Here is a 20,309-nt window from a genome sequence, read left to right as displayed (position 1 = left end):
GCAATGAACTCTTCCACTTCCTCCTGACATCTGCATTCCTACCATCACTTTTCAAGGAGGGGATTAGCTCATGGACTTTGAATGCAGATTGTGATGGAGTTAGAGGATCCCATAAGAGCAGCGGACAGAAGTTCTTGCCTGAAATATGGGACTAGAACTCCTGGAGGCTTGAATTCAAATGTCTCTTCAGCCATCGAAAGGCATTGAATGTTCTTGGGCAAGCCGCACTTTCAGCCTCAGAAAGGAAGACAATGGTGGCAAACCTCTGCATAAACCTTGATAAGGAAATCACAGAAGAAGGGCAACACAAGTAAGAGTTGACTTGAAGGCAGATAATACTAAATAGGTTTGGCCCAATTTGGAGTTTGAAGCCTAGTACAGTACAACCCATGCAGCTAAAGTTTTAGTTAACTATGTTCAACAAAATGTCCTCTCTATGCATTTTCTCAGTCTTCCAGTGTGACACTGTGGCATTTCTGGGCTAGTACTCCTTTATTTTAATAGGCTTTGCTATATTCTGAAGTTTTGTGCATCTGTACGAAGTCCAGAAATTGGGGTGTGCTGTGGTTGTTGGGCAAGATCTAACAGAGAGATCTGTTTTTTCCTAATTATAAGATGTCTGTATGGCATTATGGCGTAAGCATTAGGCTAAGACTTTAGAGAACAGGGTTCGAATCTGCACTCAGCCATGGAAACAGACTGGATGACCTTGGACAAGTCACACACTCTCAACTTCAGAAGAAAAATAAACCATCTCTGGACACCTCTTGCCATGAAGATCCCATGATATATTTACCCCACATAAATCAAGAAACTAGCTAAAGGTACACAACACACTGATATAGGCCTCACAGCTCCAGGCTCAAGTTTCAAGAAGAATATCTTTATTCATTAGACTTACATCCCAGTTTTCTCCCAGGACTGTGATTCCACTGGTGAAGTTTATGGGGTATTCTGAGAGATTTATCCCCCCAAAAGTAACATTGCTTACAACTGGTCTTACATGTTTCTGCTCTGCAGAACATCATCGTATTTATCCACTCTTCAAAGCTTTGCAGCAGTAGCTGTTCAGTCCAGAATTCCAACAAACCCAGCCAATTTTTGTTGTTAAAAACCCCGTTTCCTTCTGCAGGTTCTGATAAATGTTCGCAAAATAACCATTGTTCACAGGCTCAGAAAACAAGTGCAGTATCTCTCAAAACACACCTGGCTGGAAAAATAAACTGGGTGGAAAATCACCCCCTTCCTTTTATATAATAAAATAAATTCACTATTGCTGTTCACTCTAGGCCCTGTGCAGTTATAAGCTACTATTTAGAAAAAACCTAACCACATACAGATTTAGGATCATAGATTTTTATCCTCTAGAATGAAAACATCTAGTGTGGTGTGTTGTTTCAAACTGAAAGAAGGAGGACTAATCAAACTATAGCATAAAGAGGCAAATTAATTGAAGCAGATGTTCTTAAATGGTTCTTCCTAAGCATCATTACAAGTTCATTACGGCTAACTGAAGTCCCACTGATTTCAACAATTACTGTTAGAATGACCAAATTTGAAACTAATCCAGAGTAAACTTTTAACTCATACTATCTATGTAAGAAAAGATAGAACATAAGGCAGGATGAGATTCACTACAAAAAGGAAAATTGGAAGCGACTTGAAGAATTGCAACAAGAAAGATGGTGCTTACCCATGTGAGCTTTCCTAGCAGATGAGATCTTGTGGAAAGTACTCCAAAAGAGGAGATCTAATGATCAATAGCATGGTTTCTCCTTTTTTGGAGGTCTTTAAACAGAGACTGAGTGGCCATGAATTCCTGGCTGAGAAAGATGACTGGATGGCCCTTGTGTTCTCCTCTGAGTCAGCAGTCACAGTCCCACCACCTTTATGGATGACAACTTAGAAAATTTGTGGATTAAACATTAATCAAGACCTATAGATCTACCAAAGGTCCATCCAGTCATTTTAAAACTTTTGGTGTGTTAAAAAGAACCTGACGCCAGACCCTAAAGCACCACCTCAAAAGTGGCCAGAACCCATTTCATTCACAGCTACAAACAGTCCACATCCTCAATGCAAAAACGATGCTTCCGGAGACTAACTCATATTTTTTTGAAGTCTTTTCATCCTCTGCCAGAACTGCAAAATGCTAAGAACAATATATTTATTCATCCAGCAGGTCTGTTCCATTACCAGAAGTTGAGCATTTTTCTTAAAATGTTGCTGGGATAAGTTAATGTTTTCTCTGGCAAGGAAAAATGCCTTCTTGGCCAGCTTTCAGACCTTGTTTGGTTTCTTGTACACTGAAAGCATTCTTTTATGTTACTCGGGTCATTCATTTCTCTCCTCTTTGACCCATCCTTTAGCCCTTCCAAGCCCGCACCTGGAGGATTCAAATAAGCTGAAAATTACAGCTATCTCTGTTTCACCCAAAGGCAATCCCTCCCCGGAACTTTTTTATCTAAGAGTTCAATATCATGCCTAGTATTCTAGTATTTCAATTTGAGGGTCCCCACCATTTCAAAATACAATATTTTAGTGCTTCATATTTGACAGAAAAGTAACTTCAGCCTCTGATAGGAACCATTTACTCTCCAAATAATAATAATAAAACTTTATTTATATACCGCCCTATCTCCCGGATGGGACTCAGGGCGGTTTCCAATCATAAAAACAACACATACATTACATAGCAACATAATAACACATTATTTAGCAAGGTAAAACAATACAATTACGGTATATAGCAATAAATAACACTTACACAACCTGATCAAGGGGACGGGAACCATAATCCCAATATATTAAAGTGTATCATTTTAGGCTAGATAAATCTTGTGCAATATATTCAGGCCCAGAGAACTTTAAAAGTTCACCCTAAACTAGAATAGTTTGATTCTACTACTAAGGTTTATACAACTTTAAAGGTTTATTAACTTATCTTATAAAGAAGGCAACATTTAAAGGAGTGATCCATAGTTCTTGCTACCTCTTGCCAAGTTTAGTAACTGTTTAATCTTCGGCTTCCTGGAGTTTTCCTTGGGATGCTTCCTTACAAAGGGATTCTCTTCTCCTTTGAAGTCATTCCAAGCTGGTAATGATACACAGAAGCACCATCTTTGCCAGAAACAGCCATGAGATACAGATTTGCTTTTAAACATCAGATGCTTTGTCATTTTTTTTCCAGAAATATCTGCAAAATGCTTTCTAATCATTTTATGTAATTGGCTAATCCAGGCTACAAACCGTTTCACTCAAACACTGTTCTTTTGACATGTTCAAAAGGTAAATCACAGATTGAAAAGAGTTGGAAAAATTAACTTCTGGCAAGACCAGACTCATTTTTATTACTGAACTGTGTAAACTACATTGCCTGACTCATCTGACTTACAAACACATCATGGGATCATCAGTATCAGTTTCTAAAGAGGAAAGCATTCAGTTTCATAGAGAAACAAAGTGACTCTGAATATTCCATAATACTCTGAGGGCTATGTATCAGACATCCCGGCACTCCTTGTTCATATTAATAAAGGTTACACCTTCAAGTTCAATCCTTAAGATAATATCTCGCCAATGACTGAGTAAATAAGCTTATAGAAATGTACTTGATATGAGAAATTACTTGAAAACACAGATCAGATTTCCCTTTGGGTAAATGTTTACCAGTGTAATATTGCTTTTAAACTTACTAAATTCAACAAAACCAAGAAGTCACACCTAGCATTAAGCACTGATACGGAAAAGTCAAAACCAAATCACAATAGGCACAAGCAGCGTAAGAAGTGGCCACAAACTATAGGAAAACCCCAGGCTGCTTTAGGAAACATGGATGCTGAACAACCACAGGCCAAATGTCATTTCACAAATTCATGCTTTACATCTCAACTAGTAAAATATCACTGCCCTCTTGGGAGCTCCATCATTATCCAAAATAATGGAGAAAGTTTTCCTGAGGTTGCAACTTGTCTTCAAAGCTTGGACAAATAAGAGTTAATGTGGGACATCCCAAGACCTGACACCTGATACATTAGTCATCCTTCCTAAGTGAATTACAAGCCAGACCTCTGTCCACTTTGAAGAGACACATCAATCAGCAAAAGCAGCTCTGTCAAGGAAAAAAAGGCCACAAAGCTATACTCACTAATCAATATGCTTTCAGAGAAAGGCAACACTTTTCAAACACATTGCCAGAGGCGACTGGTGGGTCCCTCTGTGGTAAATAGAAATGTCTGCGGGTAGGCAAGGGGCAGATCTCATTTTCCTTTTAATTTACACTTCCATTTCACTTCCCAGCAATTAGAAGCATTTCTACTTTAGCTAATTGAAGGAGGCCGAGGCATCTGTTCAATTGGATGCAGTTATTAAACACAACCAGTAAAGGGGTCCAATTTGTCCAAAAATATTGTGGTTTTCCATCTGGGTCTAGGGGTGCAAATGGAACAGAAAAGGTTAGAGCAAAATTCTGCTGTACCAAAAGGGGGGAAACAAAACCACATTTGGGATGGGGGATTGTTTGCTGCATGCTGCATTTGAGTTGTGTAGCTGAAAAAGCGGTTGATACAGCAGCCCCCTTTCCCCCAATCTCTGTTATTCATTCTCTGCCTGGTTGTGTCTTGACAGAATTAGGAAGAGAAACTAATAATCGTAACATGCTTTCTTGACAGCAGCAGTTACTTCACAATGTTTGACAAGGAATTCGGGGTTTTCACTGCAGAGCAGCCTTCGAAAGGCCACAAATTGCCTTCCTTCGCTCTTAAGATCAATCTACGTCTGTTCTCAAGGCACAAACATAGAACTTCACCCACAAATATAAAAAAGAAAAAGCCATAGTAATCAGAAAAGGGTTGCCACACCACTCTGTGGAAATCTCTCTTGTAATTGAGCTGAGCTTAGTATGCCAAGTCAAAGGCTGATGGATCCTTGTCTATCCCAATTACTAATCAATTTATGGATTCTCCTTTTGAGCTTGGATCCAAACATTGGCATCCCTTTACTCTGAATCTTATTATTCTGAGACATACATATGTTGCCTTGACATGTAGGATTGCTCAAAATAGCAGAAACTAAACACAGATTGTTGGATAGGCTACTGATTTCTCCACCAAAAAGAAACTGATATTTCAAGGTGGGACCAATAGAGAAGAGAAGGGAGGAAAATCTCAGTGTGAAAAGCTTCTGGCCTTTAAGTTGCAAGAACAAAATTCTGCCCAGTGGAAAAGCAGTGTGCCATTTTCAGAGATAAAACATTACATGTTATTTTAGGCTAAACAGATACAGATGGATCATTTATGTGGGTACAAAGCATATGCAGCTTCAAGTAAGAGGGAGAATGTGCCAAAGTATTGCACACAGTACTTAGATGTGATCTCCCATCCTCAGAAATAAAGCCACTGTCAGGCCTTCGCATTGCACAATGTTACAAACATGGTACCCACATCTGGTCAAAGGATTCAGGCTTCTGGTCTAAAACTATATATATATATACTTGGATAGCATGATATATATATATATATATATATATATATATATATATATATATATATATATATCATGCTATCCAAGTATACTTTATGCAGACAGCTAGTGTAGTGAGTTGAGTCAGGTCCTATCTACACTGCCATATAATACAGTTTCAGAAAACAGATTAATTGCATTGATTATATGATTCTACACTGCCATATAGTGCAGTTCAATGGAGTTAAACTGCATTCTAGAACTGCATTATATGGCAGTGTAGATGGCAGCTCAGACTAGCAATCCAGAAGGCTCTGGTTCAAATCACTGCTCAGCCAAGGAACACATCCACATCACCATCATCATTTTATATACTGCTTTTTCTTTACCAAAGGAGACTCAAAGCTTTTAAGAGGGTCACTGCAAGTCCAGAGCTTTACTGCAGTGGACCTCTTGCACTTTTAAAAAAGGCATAGGAGGAGGAATTTCAACAGGTGCAGCTTCCTAAGCAAGCAACACCTGCTAGAAATATCAATTAATTATTTATTACAGCAGCATGTAGATAATGTAACTGCAAATCACTTCGCTTCTAGGATACTTAATTTCGTATAAGTCATTACTCCTGAACAATCTGGCAAGAAACAGCAAACTACCAGGGTGGGCTCCATTTCCACTCAATGCCTCCAGGAGTTCCTCTATTTCCACTCAAGGCTCACAAGGGACCCTCAATTCCACTCAGGGTCCTCAAAGGTGACCTCTAAACCCTCCAAAGGTGCCCACATTTCAAATCAAGGCTCAAAATGGTGACCTCATTGAAACCCATGCTCCCAAAGGTGACCTCATTGAAACTGAAGACCCCAAATGTGACCCTCATTGAGACTGACGACCCCCACAAATGTGACCTCATTGAAACCCAAGGCTTCCAAAGGAGACCCCACTGAAATCCAAGACCCCAAATGTGACCTCATTGAAACCCAAGACTTCCAAAGGAGACCCCACTGAAATCCAAGACCCCAAATGTGACCTCATTGAAACCCAAGACTTCCAAAGGAAGCCCCACTGAAATCCAAGACCCCAAATGTGACCTCATTGAAACCCAAGACTTCCAAAGGAGGCCCCACTGAAATCCAAGACCCCAAATGTGACCTCATTGAAACCCAAGACTTCCAAAGGAAGCCCCACTGAAATCCAAGACCCCAAATGTGATCCTTATTGAAACCCAAGAACTCCAAAGGAGACCCCACTGAAATCCAAGACCCCAAATGTGATCCTTATTGAAATCCAAGACTTCCAAAGGAGACCCCACTGAAATCCAAGACCCCAAATGTGATCCTTATTGAAATCCAAGACTTCCAAAGGAGACCCCACTGAAATCCAAGACCCCAAATGTGACCCTAATTGAAACCCAAAACCTCAAAGGTGACCTTCATTGAAACTGAATGGGGCAACCTTTAGATCCTCTAAGAGTGACTTTATTTCCTTTCAAGATCCTCAAATTTAAAGGGTGAGTCCTATTTACACTCAAGGCCAAACTTGGGCCCTCCAGGTGTTTTGGACTTCAACTCCCACAATTCCTAACAGCCGGCAGGCTGTTAGGAATTGTGGGAATTGGAGTCCGAAACACCTGGAGGGACCTCATAAGTTGGTCCATGCCCTCAGAAGGCCTCCAAGGGTGCCCTCGTTACTTCCCCGCTTCACTCACTCACGTTCGGGCTTCCCTCTCGCCTCGCCGCCTTCCTTGGCCCTCGTACTCCGCGCCTGACCCTCTCCTCACGCCGCCATCTTGGGATCCCGCCAAGGCGAAACCAAGCAACATCCGGGGACAGCCCAGCTCCCCGTCGCCCTGGCAACAAAAAGCCCTCGCCCCCGCCCAGCGAAGGCGGGACGATGCGCTCATTGGTTGACGCTGAGGACGATTGACAGGAGGATAGCACCCCGCTTCTGATTGGTGGGGATTCGTGAGGGAACCGCCCACTTATTGTGACTCAGAACGGAGACAGTGAAGGCGGGACAACGGCCTCATTGGTTAACGCTGAGGATGTTTGACAGGAAGATAGCGCCTCGCTCCTGATTCGTTGAAGTTTCATGAAAGCGCAGCTCATTTATAGTGACACAGGGCGGAGCCAGCGAAGGCGGGACAATGCCCTCATTGGTTAACGCTGAGGACGATTGACAGGTTAAGATAAAGCCACCCATTTTAAAGGGGCCGCGCACACTACAACTACTGCAGTGGATGGTAATACAGTAGAGCAGGGGTCCCCAAACTAAGGCCCGGGGGCCGGATGCGGCCCTCCAAGGTCATTTACCTGGCCCCCGCCCTCATTTATAATATAATATTTTTATATCAGTTTTAATAATATAATATATTGTATGTACATATGATATTGATAATAATATTATAATGTTATACAATATAATACTAATAATAATACCATATAATAATATTAATTATATGTTATATATTACATATAATATTACAGTATAGTGGTATAGTTCAATATAGTAATATATAATGGTAATATTGTGCTATGCTAATAATATAATATATTGTATGTACAGTAGAGTCTCACTTATCCAACATAAACGGGCCAGCAGAATGTTGGATAAGCAAATATGTTGGATATTAAGGAGGCATTTAGGAAAAGCCTATTAAACATCAAATTAGGTTATGATTTTACAAATTAAGCAGCAAAACATCATGTTAGACAACAAATTTGACAGAAAAAGTAGTTCAATACGCAGTAATGTTATGTAGTAATTACTGTATTTACAAATTTAGCACCAAAATATCAAGATATATTGAAAACATTGACTACAAAAATGCGTTGGATAATCCAGAACGTTGGATAAGTGAGTGTTGGATAAGTGAGACTCTACTGTACATACAGCTGCTCTGAGTTCCCTTTGGCATGAGAAGGGTGGGATATAAATGTAGTAAATAAATGCAGTAATTGAATAAATAAATAATTTTGGGCTTAGGCTCGGCCAAAGTCTGAAATGACTTGAAGACACACAACAACAACAACAACAACAACAACAACAGTCCTAATTAACCTGACTATCTCATTGGCAAGAAACAGGCCCACACTTCCTATTGAAATCCTAATAGGTTTGTGTTGATTAAAATTGTTTTCATTTTTAAATATTGTATTGGTCTTTCATTGTTGTTGTTGATCACTACAAATAAGACATGTGCAGTGTGCATAGGAATTTGTTCGGTTTTTTTTTCCAAATGATAATTCGGCCCCTCCACAGTCTGAAGGATTGTGGACCGGCCCTCTGCTTTAAAAGTTTGAGGACCCCTGCAGTAGAGTCTCACTTATCCAACATTCTGGATTATCCAACGCATTTTTGTAGTCAATGTTGTCAATACATCATGATATTTTGGTGCTAAATTTGTAAATACAGTAATTACAACATAACATTACTGTGTATCGAACTACTTTTTCTGTCAAATTTGTTGTATAACATGATGTTTTGGTGCTTAATTTGTAAAATCATAACCTAATTTGATGTTTAATAGGCTTTTCCTTAATCCCTCCTTATTATCCAACATATTCACTTATCCAACATTCTGCCGGCCCATTTATGTTGGATAAGTGAGACTCTACTGTATATATATTTCTTTTCTTTACTGCGATCAAGCAACTGTAACAATAATAAGAATCCTATTAAATTTTTCCAGTATATATACAAACTTTAATGTATATAATGTATATAGTAAAATAAATACACTAGCTTGCAGTATTAAATCTGTTCTATTTCTGTCTTCTTCTTTATACCTACATCTATACATTAATCTTTTTTCTTTCTGTATTACTATTGTATTATAAAATAAATCTTAATAAAGAGTAATTTAAAAAAGAAAAGAAAGGCGGGGTATAAATAGGGTTAAGACATAAATAAATAATAAATTTCTGAAGCCTGGAAAAGTTACGCCAGAGACTTTCCCAGAATTAATTCTCGATTAATTGTAATTCTCCAAAAAGTTAATTAATCAGTCTCTGATTAAAATAAGGATTCATGATTTAATAGTTGATTAAAATCAGTTTGTCTGCAGTCTGCAAAAGCTTATGCAGCAATAAATGGGTTCATTTCTGTTGCAATTGTCATTTAAATACAAATACAATGTGTGTGTATATCTATAAGTGCATATACATATGCATATGTATATAAATATAATATCATTACAATACTATCACTGATACTTTCCAAATATGTTGCTTAGATGCTTGCAAGAAACTAATATGACGAACCCAGAAAAATAAATAAAACAAGAATGGGTTGCTGTGAGTTTTCCAGGATGTCTGGCCATGTTCCAGAAGTGTTGTCAAAGGCTTTCATGGTCAGAATCACTGGGTTGCTGTGAGTTTTCCAGACTGTAGAGATAGTGAGTTTGAATCCTCTACATACTTGGTGGTAGCAGAAATAAAAGCCTTGGCAATTCTGGCAAATTTGAAAAATCCTCTGTGTTTTATATTGTTGAAATACCCCCAATTCCTCCATACTGTTTGTCCAGTGGTTTTTTAGTTATGTTCCACCCACTAACAAACATTACATTTTAATATATATGGATGAGATCTTGGAGTTCTGAAATTGTCCACAAACGTGGACAATTTCAACAGAAAGAACCATGAAAATGAACAAAATCTGGCTACCAGTATTAAAAAGACTCTAAAATCAGAACAGTAAATAAAGAACAACACTCTGAAAACAGGGGAATTGCAGACAAGAATCAATCAGGGGCAGCTAATACCTCAGAACAAAGGATTTCCCCTGGCAGGAAGGCGACATGATTCACCCTTGATCTGGTTGATCACTGGATAAGATTTAAAGCAGGATCCAATGAGAAAATGTCATGCTTTTATCACAGTTTTTATCACATTCTTTACAGCAGTTTTACCAACAAAGGGTGCATCTGCACTGCAGAATAAATGCAGTTTGACACCGTTTTAACTATCGTAGCACAGTGCTATAGAATACTAGGAGTTGACGTTTGTGGAGGCACCAGGACTTTTGTGACAGATAAGTCTCAGGATTTAGTAAAACTACAACTCCCAGAATTCCATAGAACTCTGTCAGAAAAGCCTTGGGACTTAGTAAAACTACAACTCCCGGGAAGCCATGGCACTCTTTAGCAGAGACGGCTCAGGACTTAGTAAAACTACAATTCCCTGGGATCCATAGAATTCTTTAACAGAGACAGCTCGGGACTCAGTAAAACTACAGTTCCCGGGAATCAATAGCCATCTTTAGTAGAGACAGTCGGTACTTAGTAAAACTACAACTCCCAGGAATCCACAGCACTTTTTAGCAGAGAAGGATCAGGACTTAGAAAAACTACAACTCCCAGGAAGCCATGGCACTCTTTAGCAAAGACGGCTCGGGACTTAGTAAAACTACAATTCCCTGGAATCCATAGAATTCTTTAGCAGAGACAGCTCGGGACTCAGTAAAATTACAATTCCCTGGAATCCATAGAATTCTTTAGTAGAGACGGCTCGGGACTTAGTAAAACTACAATTCCCTGGAATCCATAGAATTCTTTAGCAGAGACAGCTCGGGACTCAGTAAAACTACAACTCCCAGGAAGCCATGGCACTCTTTAGCAGAGACGGCTCGGGACTTAGTAAAACTACAATTCCCTGGAATCCATAGAATTCTTTAGCAGAGACAGCTCGGGACTCAGTAAAACTACAGTTCCTGGGAATCCATAGAATTCTTTAGTAGAGACAGTCGGTACTTAGTAAAACTACAACTCCCAGGAATCCATAGCACTCTTTAGCAGAGAAGTATGAGGGCTTAGTAAAACTACAACTCCCAGGAATCCATAGCATTGAACAAAGTGTGGTCATAATACATTCATTATACGTTGTAGAATATGCACTGTATGTCTTTTCACCGTTCTCTGACAAAGAATGCTAGGGCCTTACCAAACTACAACTCCCAGGATTCCATAGCGTTGAGTCAAGGTATACTTACAGCAGTACTTTGGTGTGCAATGTAAACTTTGGAAATGCACAATTGCCACAGCAGGCCTGTCTTAAATCAACATAGAATTATATGGTTCGAAGGGACCCCCAAAGGTCAGCTTTTTTTGCCAAATACAATCCAAGCTCTCCCAACAGATAGCCATCCAAATTCAGTTTGTAAGCCTCTGAAAGGAGGGGGTAGAAGAGAGTCCATGACCCCTTGAGGTAGCGCATTCCTCTATCAAACGGCTTAATACAGGAAAGAAGTTCTTGTGAATATTTTGGTGGGATCTCTTCTCTTGCCATCTCTTGCAGTGGATATCAATAGGCGGAAATTCCGGGCCCAGGAATGGGTCATTTTTGGGTGTGCCATGCTTCGGGGCCGTGCCGCTCTTTGATGAGCCAGATCCCATCTACGACCTTCCCATCCTTATAATAAAAAACCAAAATACAGGGATTTTAGGTGCACTATTTACCGTATATACTTGAAGATAAGCCAAGCCGGAGCCTGGAGGCCATTGCTTGTAATATATGATATATTTATCTCTCATCTTACCCTCCCTTATCAGTGTTTTCTTTTCCAAAGCCTCCCTCGCTCTTAACCAAGGAAATGTTTTGAAAAGAGAAAGAAGCCCTTGCAAGTCAGGAAGAAGAATATAGATATAACCATTAATCTTATAAAAGCATTTCCTCCTAAAATATTTGTTAATCTCTGCTACAGATATATAGGCATTTCCCCCTGCAAGCCTTTGCAATCCCTATGTGCCTAAATATTTGCATCTATCTATATACATTAATTTTATATATGAATTTCCCCCTCATATGTTTGCATGTCTTTGCAAATCCTATAAAATATAGATATCTAGAGATTTCCATGTACAGTAGAGTCTCACTTATCCAACATAAACGGGCCGGCAGAACGTTGGATAAGCGAATGCATTGGATAATAAGGAGAGATTAAGAAAAAGCCTATTCAACATCAAAATAGGTTATGATTTTATAAATTAAGCACCACAACATCATGTTATACAACAAATTTGACAGAAAAAGTAGTTCAATATGCAGTAATGCTATGTAGTAATTACTGTATTTACAAATTTAGCACCAAAATATCATGATATATTGAAAACATTGACTACAAAAATGCGTAGGATAATCCAGAACGTTGGATAAGCGAGTATTGGATAAGTGAGACTCTACTGTATCTGTATATCTGTATCTATGTGTATTCCTTATTTTATATATGATTTTTCACCTCACATGTTTGCAAGTCTTTGCAAATCTTATACAGATATAATTATCTATATATAGAGAGAGATGTCTAGATAGATAGATATGAATATAGATATGTAGGGCTTGCAAATATTGCAGGGGAGATGCACACACAGACATATAGAGATTTTTAGATATAAACATAAATATATAGGGCCTGCAAATATTGCTGGAGGGAAATGCACATATCTAGAGAGAGGATTTGCAAACTTTTCAGGGGGAAATGCATATGCAAAATTAGTATCTATAATTATAGATCTATATCTAGCTCTGCATTGTTTATATAAGCATTGAATGTTTGTCTGTTACTATGTTGGAAGCTGGCCTGAGTCCCCAGGGGGAGATAGGGCAGTGGACAAATGAAATTATTATTACATCATCATCATCATCATTATATTGTTAATACCATATTGTTTTTATTGACCCTACTTTTCCACTTACAGAGCTAGTTTACTGTTTTTCTTTGAAATACAGTAAATATTGAAAAACCGTTACCCTACTGATGCCCCAATATAATTTCCTTAGGATCTATTTTCATTTTGAAATTTACCAGAAGCTGCTGTATTTTCCACCCTCTGCTTATACTCGAGTCAATACGTTTCCCCAGTTTTTTGGGTTAAATTAGGTGCCTCGGCTTGTATTCGGGTCGGCTTATATTCAAGAATATACGGTATACACTCCACTTGCTTCACTGCCAACAGGACCTCTGAAGATGCCATTAGCCACAGATGCGGGCATAACGTCAGGAGAGAATGTTACTGGAACATGGCCATACAGCCCGGAAAACTCACAGCAAGCCAGTGATTCCGGCCATGAAAGCCTTCGACAACACAATTCAAAAGGAACAAAGGCTATGTAGATGCCCTCACCAATTGACTATGCTAGCTTCATGGTTACTCACATGCATGTTTGTGATGTATGCTGGGGAAGGCACTTGATTTCGTTGTACCATGGCAATAAAGTTACAGTAGAGTCTCACTTATCCAACGTTCTGGATTATCCAATGCAGCCTGCCTTTTAGTAGTCAATATTTTTGTAGTCAATCTTTTCAATACATTGTAATGTTTTGGTGCTAAATTCATAAATACAGTAATTACTACATAACGTTGCTGTGTACTGAACTGCCTTTTCTGACAAATTTGCTGTAAAACACGATGTTTTGGTGCTTAATTTGCAAAATCATAATGTAATTTGACGTTTAATAGGCTTCTCCTTAATCCCTCTTTATTATCCAACATATTCGCTTATCCAACATTCTGCCGACCCATTTATGTTGGATGAGTGAGACTCTACTGTACTAATTTCAAATATGTGAAACGTTTGCAAATCCTTTCTCTATATATGCACATTTCCCTCCAGCAATATTTGCAAGCCCTATATATTTATGTTTATATCTATCTAGAAATCTCTATGTGTGTGTGCATTTCCCCTGCAATATTTGCAAACCCTACATATCTATATTCATATATATCTATCTAGACATCTCTCTATATATAGATAATTATATCTGTATAGGATTTGCAAAGACTTGCAAACATATGAGGCGAAAATTCATATATAATGGGTGGATCCCACTCAATACTTGCAAATCAAGTTTACTAATTGCACTGCTTTACATTTGTATTAACAGACAAGGGTTCTTTCTCCCACCCTGGACATTATTCCACAGGTATAATATAGACTCCACTTGCTTTACCACCATCAGATCACCTGAAGATGCCAGCCACAGATGCAGGCTAAATGTCAGGAGGAAATGCTGCAAGAAGACATCGGCCATACAGCCCGGAAACTGCACGGCAACCTAATCCGCACCTTGTCGTCGGACACTTGCTCCAGCCAAAGGTGGGTCCGGTTCAGGATCTGCATTCGAGTGAAGCCGTAGTCCTCGATCCGCACGGCGCTCCAGTTCCTCGGTTCGGGGACAAAGGGATCGAGGCGTTCTTGGCAACCCTAAAAGGGGAAAAGTGGGGAAAGTTACAACCCCTTGTCAAACTACAACTCCCAGGATCCCACGACAGTTAAACTGGTGCCAAACCAAATTAATTCCACTGTGCAGATGCACCCCTTGTCAAACTACAACTCCCAGGATCCCACGACAGTTAAACTGGTGCCAAACCAAATTAATTCCACTGTGCAGATGCACCCCTTGTCAAACTACAACTCCCAGGATCCCATGACAGTTAAACTGGTGCCAAACCAAATTAATTCCACTGTGCAGATGCACCCCTTGTCAAACTACAACTCCCAGGATCCCATGACAGTTAAACTGGTGCCAAACCGCATTAATTCCACTGTGCAGATGCACCCCTTGTCAAACTACAACTCTCAGGATCCTATGACAGTTAAACTGGTGCCAAACCGCATTAATTCCACTGTGCAGATGCACCCCTTGTCAAACTACAACTCCCAGGATCCCATGACAGTTAAACTGGTGCCAAACCAAATTAATTCCACTGTGCAGATGCACCCCTTGTCAAACTACAACTCCCAGGATCCCATGACAGTTAAACTGGTGCCAAACCAAATTAATTCCACTGTGCAGATGCACCCCTTGTCAAACTACAACTCCCAGGATCCCATGACAGTTAAACTGGTGCCAAACCGCATTAATTCCACTGTGCAGATGCACCCCTTGTCAAACTACAACTCCCAGGATCCCACGACAGTTAAACTGGTGCCAAACCAAATTAATTCCACTGTGCAGATGCACCCCTTGTCAAACTACAACTCCCAGGATCCCACGACAGTTAAACTGGTGCCAAACCAAATTAATTCCACTGTGCAGATGCACCCCTTGTCAAACTACAACTCCCAGGATCCCATGACAGTTAAACTGGTGCCAAACCAAATTAATTCCACTGTGCAGATGCACCCCTTGTCAAACTACAACTCCCAGGATCCCATGACAGTTAAACTGGTGCCAAACCGCATTAATTCCACTGTGCAGATGCACCCCTTGTCAAACTACAACTCTCAGGATCCTATGACAGTTAAACTGGTGCCAAACCGCATTAATTCCACTGTGCAGATGCACCCCTTGTCAAACTACAACTCCCAGGATCCCATGACAGTTAAACTGGTGCCAAACCAAATTAATTCCACTGTGCAGATGCACCCCTTGTCAAACTACAACTCCCAGGATCCCATGACAGTTAAACTGGTGCCAAACCGCATTAATTCCACTGTGCAGATGCACCCCTTGTCAAACTACAACTCCCAGGATCCCACGACAGTTAAACTGGTGCCAAACCAAATTAATTCCACTGTGTAGATGCACCCCTTGTCAAACTACAACTCCCAGGATCCCATGACAGTTAAACTGGTGCCAAACCGCATTAATTCCACTGTGCAGATGCACCCCTTGTCAAACTACAACTCCCAGGATCCCATGACAGTTAAACTGGTGCCAAACTGCATTAATTCCACTGTGCAGATGCACCCCTTGTCAAACTACAACTCCCAGGATCCCACGACAGTTAAACTGGTGCCAAACCAAATTAATTCCACTGTGCAGATGCACCCCTTGTCAAACTACAACTCCCAGGATCCCATGACAGTTAAACTGGTGCCAAACCGCATTAATTCCACTGTGCAGATGCACCCCTTGTCAAACTACAACTCCCAGGATCCCATGACAGTTAAACTGGTGCCAAACCGCATTAATTCCACTGTGCAGATGCACCCCTTGTCAAACTACAACTCCCAGGATCCCACAACAGTTAGACTGGTGCCAAACCGCATTAATTCCACTGTGCAGATGTATGCCTTGTCAAACTACAACTCCCAGGATCCCACAGCAGGTAAAGTGGTTCCAAAACGGCATTAATTCCACCGTGCAGATGCACTCCTTGTCAAACTACAACTCCCAGGATCCCACAGCAGTTTCCCAAACTTTTCTAACTTACGGCCGATCCCGTGATGATATGAACAGGAGCCCCAGGGTTGGTATATGGAGCCTCGATGCTGCCATTATAGACCTGAAGAAGGGAGCAAAGCGATATGGAAGAAAGAAAAATATTGCCTGAGAACTAAGAAGCTGGAGCTGATAGAACAGAGCTCACTCTCCTCTCCGGATTCGAACCAGCAACCTTTCAGGCAGCAGTACTGCTGGCACAAGGGTTTAACCCATTGCACCAGCGGGGGCTCCCAATAACAACAACTTAACAATAGGTAACCAATAGTAATAACAATAGTAATACCAACAACAACTAAATATGTAACCAATAGTAAGAATAATAATAACACCAAAATAATATTTAACAAGACATAGCCAATAAACTAATAATAATACCAACAACATCAACAATTTAACAATGCTTAACCAATAGTAAGAAAATAACAACAACAACAACAACAACAACAACAACAACAATAATAGTGTTACTGATGATATGAGAATAATACAATCAGCTACATTAAGGTGGAGTCTCACTTATCCAACATAAACGGGCTGGCAGAATTATATTATTATTAGTATAATATTGTATTACATTATAATAATATTATTACCAATATTCTATCTACTGTATATACAATATATTATATATTTATGAATTATTGTATATTATATATATACATATATATACACATACATACAGTAGAGTCTCACTTATCCAAGCTAAACGGGCCAGGCAGAACCTTGGATAAGCGAATATGTTGGATAATAAGGAGAGATTAAGAAAAAGCCTATTAAACATCAAAATAGGTTATGATTTTACAAATTAAGCACCAAAACATCATGTTATACAACAAATTTGAGAGAAAAAGTAGTTCAATTCTCAGTAATGCTATGTAGTAAATACTGTATTCACAAATTTAGCAAAAAATATCATGATGTATTGAAAGCATTGACTACAAAAATGCATTGGATAATCCAGAACGTTGGATAAGCAAATGTTGGATAAGTGAGATTCTACTGTATTAATATTATTTATTAGTAATTTGTTTCCTATTCATTATTAGGAGCCCCCGATGGCACAACAATTTAAACCCTTGTGCAGGCAAGACTGCTGACTGAAAGGTTCGAATCCGGGGAGCTGGGTGAGCACCTGCCTGTCAGCTCCAGCTTGCCATGTGAAGACATGAGAGAAGCCTCTTACAGGCTGGTAAAACATCCGGGTGACCCTTGCATTGGCCTTGCAGATGGCCAATCCGCTCACACCCGAAGCGACTTGCAGTTTCTCAAGTCGCTCCTGACACACACAAAAAAACATTATTCTCATTGCTGTCACCATCGCCATAATTTGTATCTTGCTTTGTTGTTGAAAAATGGGACTCAAGTCAATCTGGATTTAATATAAATTTTTAAAAACATACAAAACATGTATGCTAAAATATGATGTGCACTGCCAACAAAATTAAAACCAGTTTGAAAGAAAAATAATGGAATGGTTTTGAAAAAAAACAACCAAGGGTGGATCTCCATAGGAGAATGAATGCAATTTGACACAACTTGAACTGCCATGGCTCAATTTGGAGTTGGGAGTTGTTGTTTTTCAAGGTCTAAGCCCAAGAGTGATGGGACCTCTGCAAACTACAACTCCGATGATTCCATGGCATTGAGCCATGGCTGGGAAAGTGGTGTCAAACTGCACTTATTCTGCAGTGCAGATGCATCATAAGGCAATCAAAAACAATTTTCTTCCTCTTCCAAGTTATTTATTTATTTATATTTATTTATTTACTACATTTATATCCCGCCCTTCTCACCTCGAAGGGGACTCAGAACGGCTTACAAATTACTGTATATACTCGAGCATAAGCCTAGTTTTCAGCCCCTTTTTAGGACTAAAAAAGCCCCCCTCGGCTTATACTCGAGTATATATGGTACATTTATTATTTTTCTCTATTTTTATTGGTATTACTACATTTATTATTTTCCTTTAGTATTACATTTATTTTACTCTATTTGTATTATTATTAATACATTTATTATTTCACTCTAATATTATTATTGTTATTACATTTATTATTTTACTCGATTATTATTAAAAGGATACATAAGGGCATTTACATTGAAGAAGATGAGAATAACGATTTAATCAGAGTTGGACAGTCTTATCTTAAATTAGAGTTTTATGTAAATATTCAGAAACATTTAACCTACTGATGCCTCGATTAATGTAATTTTATTGGTTTCTATTTTTATTTCTGAAATTTACCATCTTGGCTTATACTGGAGTCAATGTTTTACCAGTTTTCTTGTGATAAAATTAGGTGCCTCAGCTTATATTCGGGTCGGCTTATACTCGAGTATATACGGTATATTTACATACAATACATTATATTATTAGCATAGTAGAATACTAGTATGGAATTACTATATTTTACTATATCAATTATATCATAATATTATTAGTAATATTACCTTTAATATATAATATATAATTAATCTTATTGTATTGTTATCAGTAGTATATTGTAATACATTATAATATTATCAATAAGTTAGAAGGAAATAGGAAATTCCCCCAAAATCTCGAACTACCTTGTAGTTGTAGAGCGGCCAGAGCCTCTCATAGGAGTGTTCGTGGGCCCATAATTCCAGGTCGACTCCTGGAAATCAAAGAGGGAAAAAAAGAACAAAAAGATGAGAATGAAAGCAGTATTTTACAAGACAGGCAGAAGAAAGGTTTGGATGGAAAGGCCATTCAATGACACTGTGTTCTGTTCCTGGTTTGAAAGGGTTATTTCCAGTTTAATTGCATGGCCCTTACTTTGAAAGTAGTTGTTCTACTCCAGAAACTTCATTTTTGTGGCTGCCACAAACTACTGTATATACTTGAGTATAAGCCAGGTTTTTCAGCCTTTTTTTTAGGACTGAAAAAGCCCCCCTCGGCTCGAGGGTATAGATCGGCTTATACTCGAGTATATATGGTACATTTATTATTTTCTCTATTATTATTGGTATTATTACATTTATTATTCTTCCCTATTATTATTGGTAATATTACATTTATTATTATTCTCTATTATTCTTGGTATTATTATATTTATTATTCTTCTCTATTATTATTGGTATTATTACATGTATTGTTTTACTCTATTATTATAGTTACAATTACATTTATTTTACTCTATTTTTATTATTATTAATACATTTATTATTTCACCCTGATAGTATTATTGTTATTACATTTATTATTTTACCCTATTATTATTATTATTATTATTATTATTATTATTAAAAGGATACATAAGGGCATTTACATTGAAGAAGATGAGAATAATGATTTAATCAGAGTCGGAGAGTGTTATCTTAAATGAGAGTTTTATGTAAATATTCAGAAACATTTAACCTACCGATGCCTCAATTAATGTAATTTTATTGGTATCTATTTTTATTTCTGAAATTTACCTCTCTCAGCTTATACTGGAGTCAATGTTTTCCCAGTTTTCTTGTGGTAAAATTAGGTGCCTCAGCTTATATTCGGGTCGGCTTATACTCGAGTGTATACGGTATGTTGAATTGGTTGAGACTCAATGAGATATTCATTGGAAAACTAGAGCAAAATGTGCTATAGCAGGATGTCCGTCAAAGACAAAGTTTTTGCAGTTTAATAAACCTTTCCCGTGCTTTTATGATAGGACCAATTAAGAAATGAC

The 20,309-nt window shown here is 38.7% G+C and overlaps 2 protein-coding genes across 4 annotated transcripts in view; both read right to left on the bottom strand.

Moving 5' to 3' along the window:
* The window catches only part of pak4 (p21 (RAC1) activated kinase 4), a 74,720-nt gene extending 67,413 nt beyond the window's left edge, over nucleotides 1-7,307 (bottom strand). Inside the window, exon 1 of one of the 2 annotated variants that reach the window (XM_008122788.3) lies at nucleotides 7,163-7,307. The gene's annotated coding sequence lies outside the window, so the exon portion shown is untranslated. The remainder of the gene's footprint in view (nucleotides 1-7,162) is intronic. The other variant, XM_008122787.3, reaches the window with a different exon arrangement.
* A 2,603-nt stretch (nucleotides 7,308-9,910) lies between these two features.
* Nucleotides 9,911-20,309, bottom strand: part of acp7 (acid phosphatase 7, tartrate resistant (putative)) — a 37,802-nt gene continuing 27,403 nt past the window's right edge. For both annotated transcript variants that reach the window (XM_062962921.1, XM_062962920.1), the window contains exons 11-14: nucleotides 19,192-19,259; nucleotides 16,610-16,681; nucleotides 14,517-14,654; nucleotides 9,911-11,861 (exon numbers count right to left, since the gene is read on the bottom strand). In XM_062962921.1, the coding sequence (XP_062818991.1) occupies nucleotides 11,787-11,861; nucleotides 14,517-14,654; nucleotides 16,610-16,681; nucleotides 19,192-19,259 (353 nt within the window). In that variant the 3' untranslated portion in view covers nucleotides 9,911-11,786. The remainder of the gene's footprint in view (nucleotides 11,862-14,516; nucleotides 14,655-16,609; nucleotides 16,682-19,191; nucleotides 19,260-20,309) is intronic.

Source organism: Anolis carolinensis, unplaced genomic scaffold (genome assembly GCF_035594765.1).
Source record: "Anolis carolinensis isolate JA03-04 unplaced genomic scaffold, rAnoCar3.1.pri scaffold_10, whole genome shotgun sequence".
Taxonomy (NCBI): Eukaryota; Metazoa; Chordata; class Lepidosauria; order Squamata; family Dactyloidae; genus Anolis; species Anolis carolinensis.
This window is presented reverse-complemented; position numbering and strand designations above follow the sequence as displayed.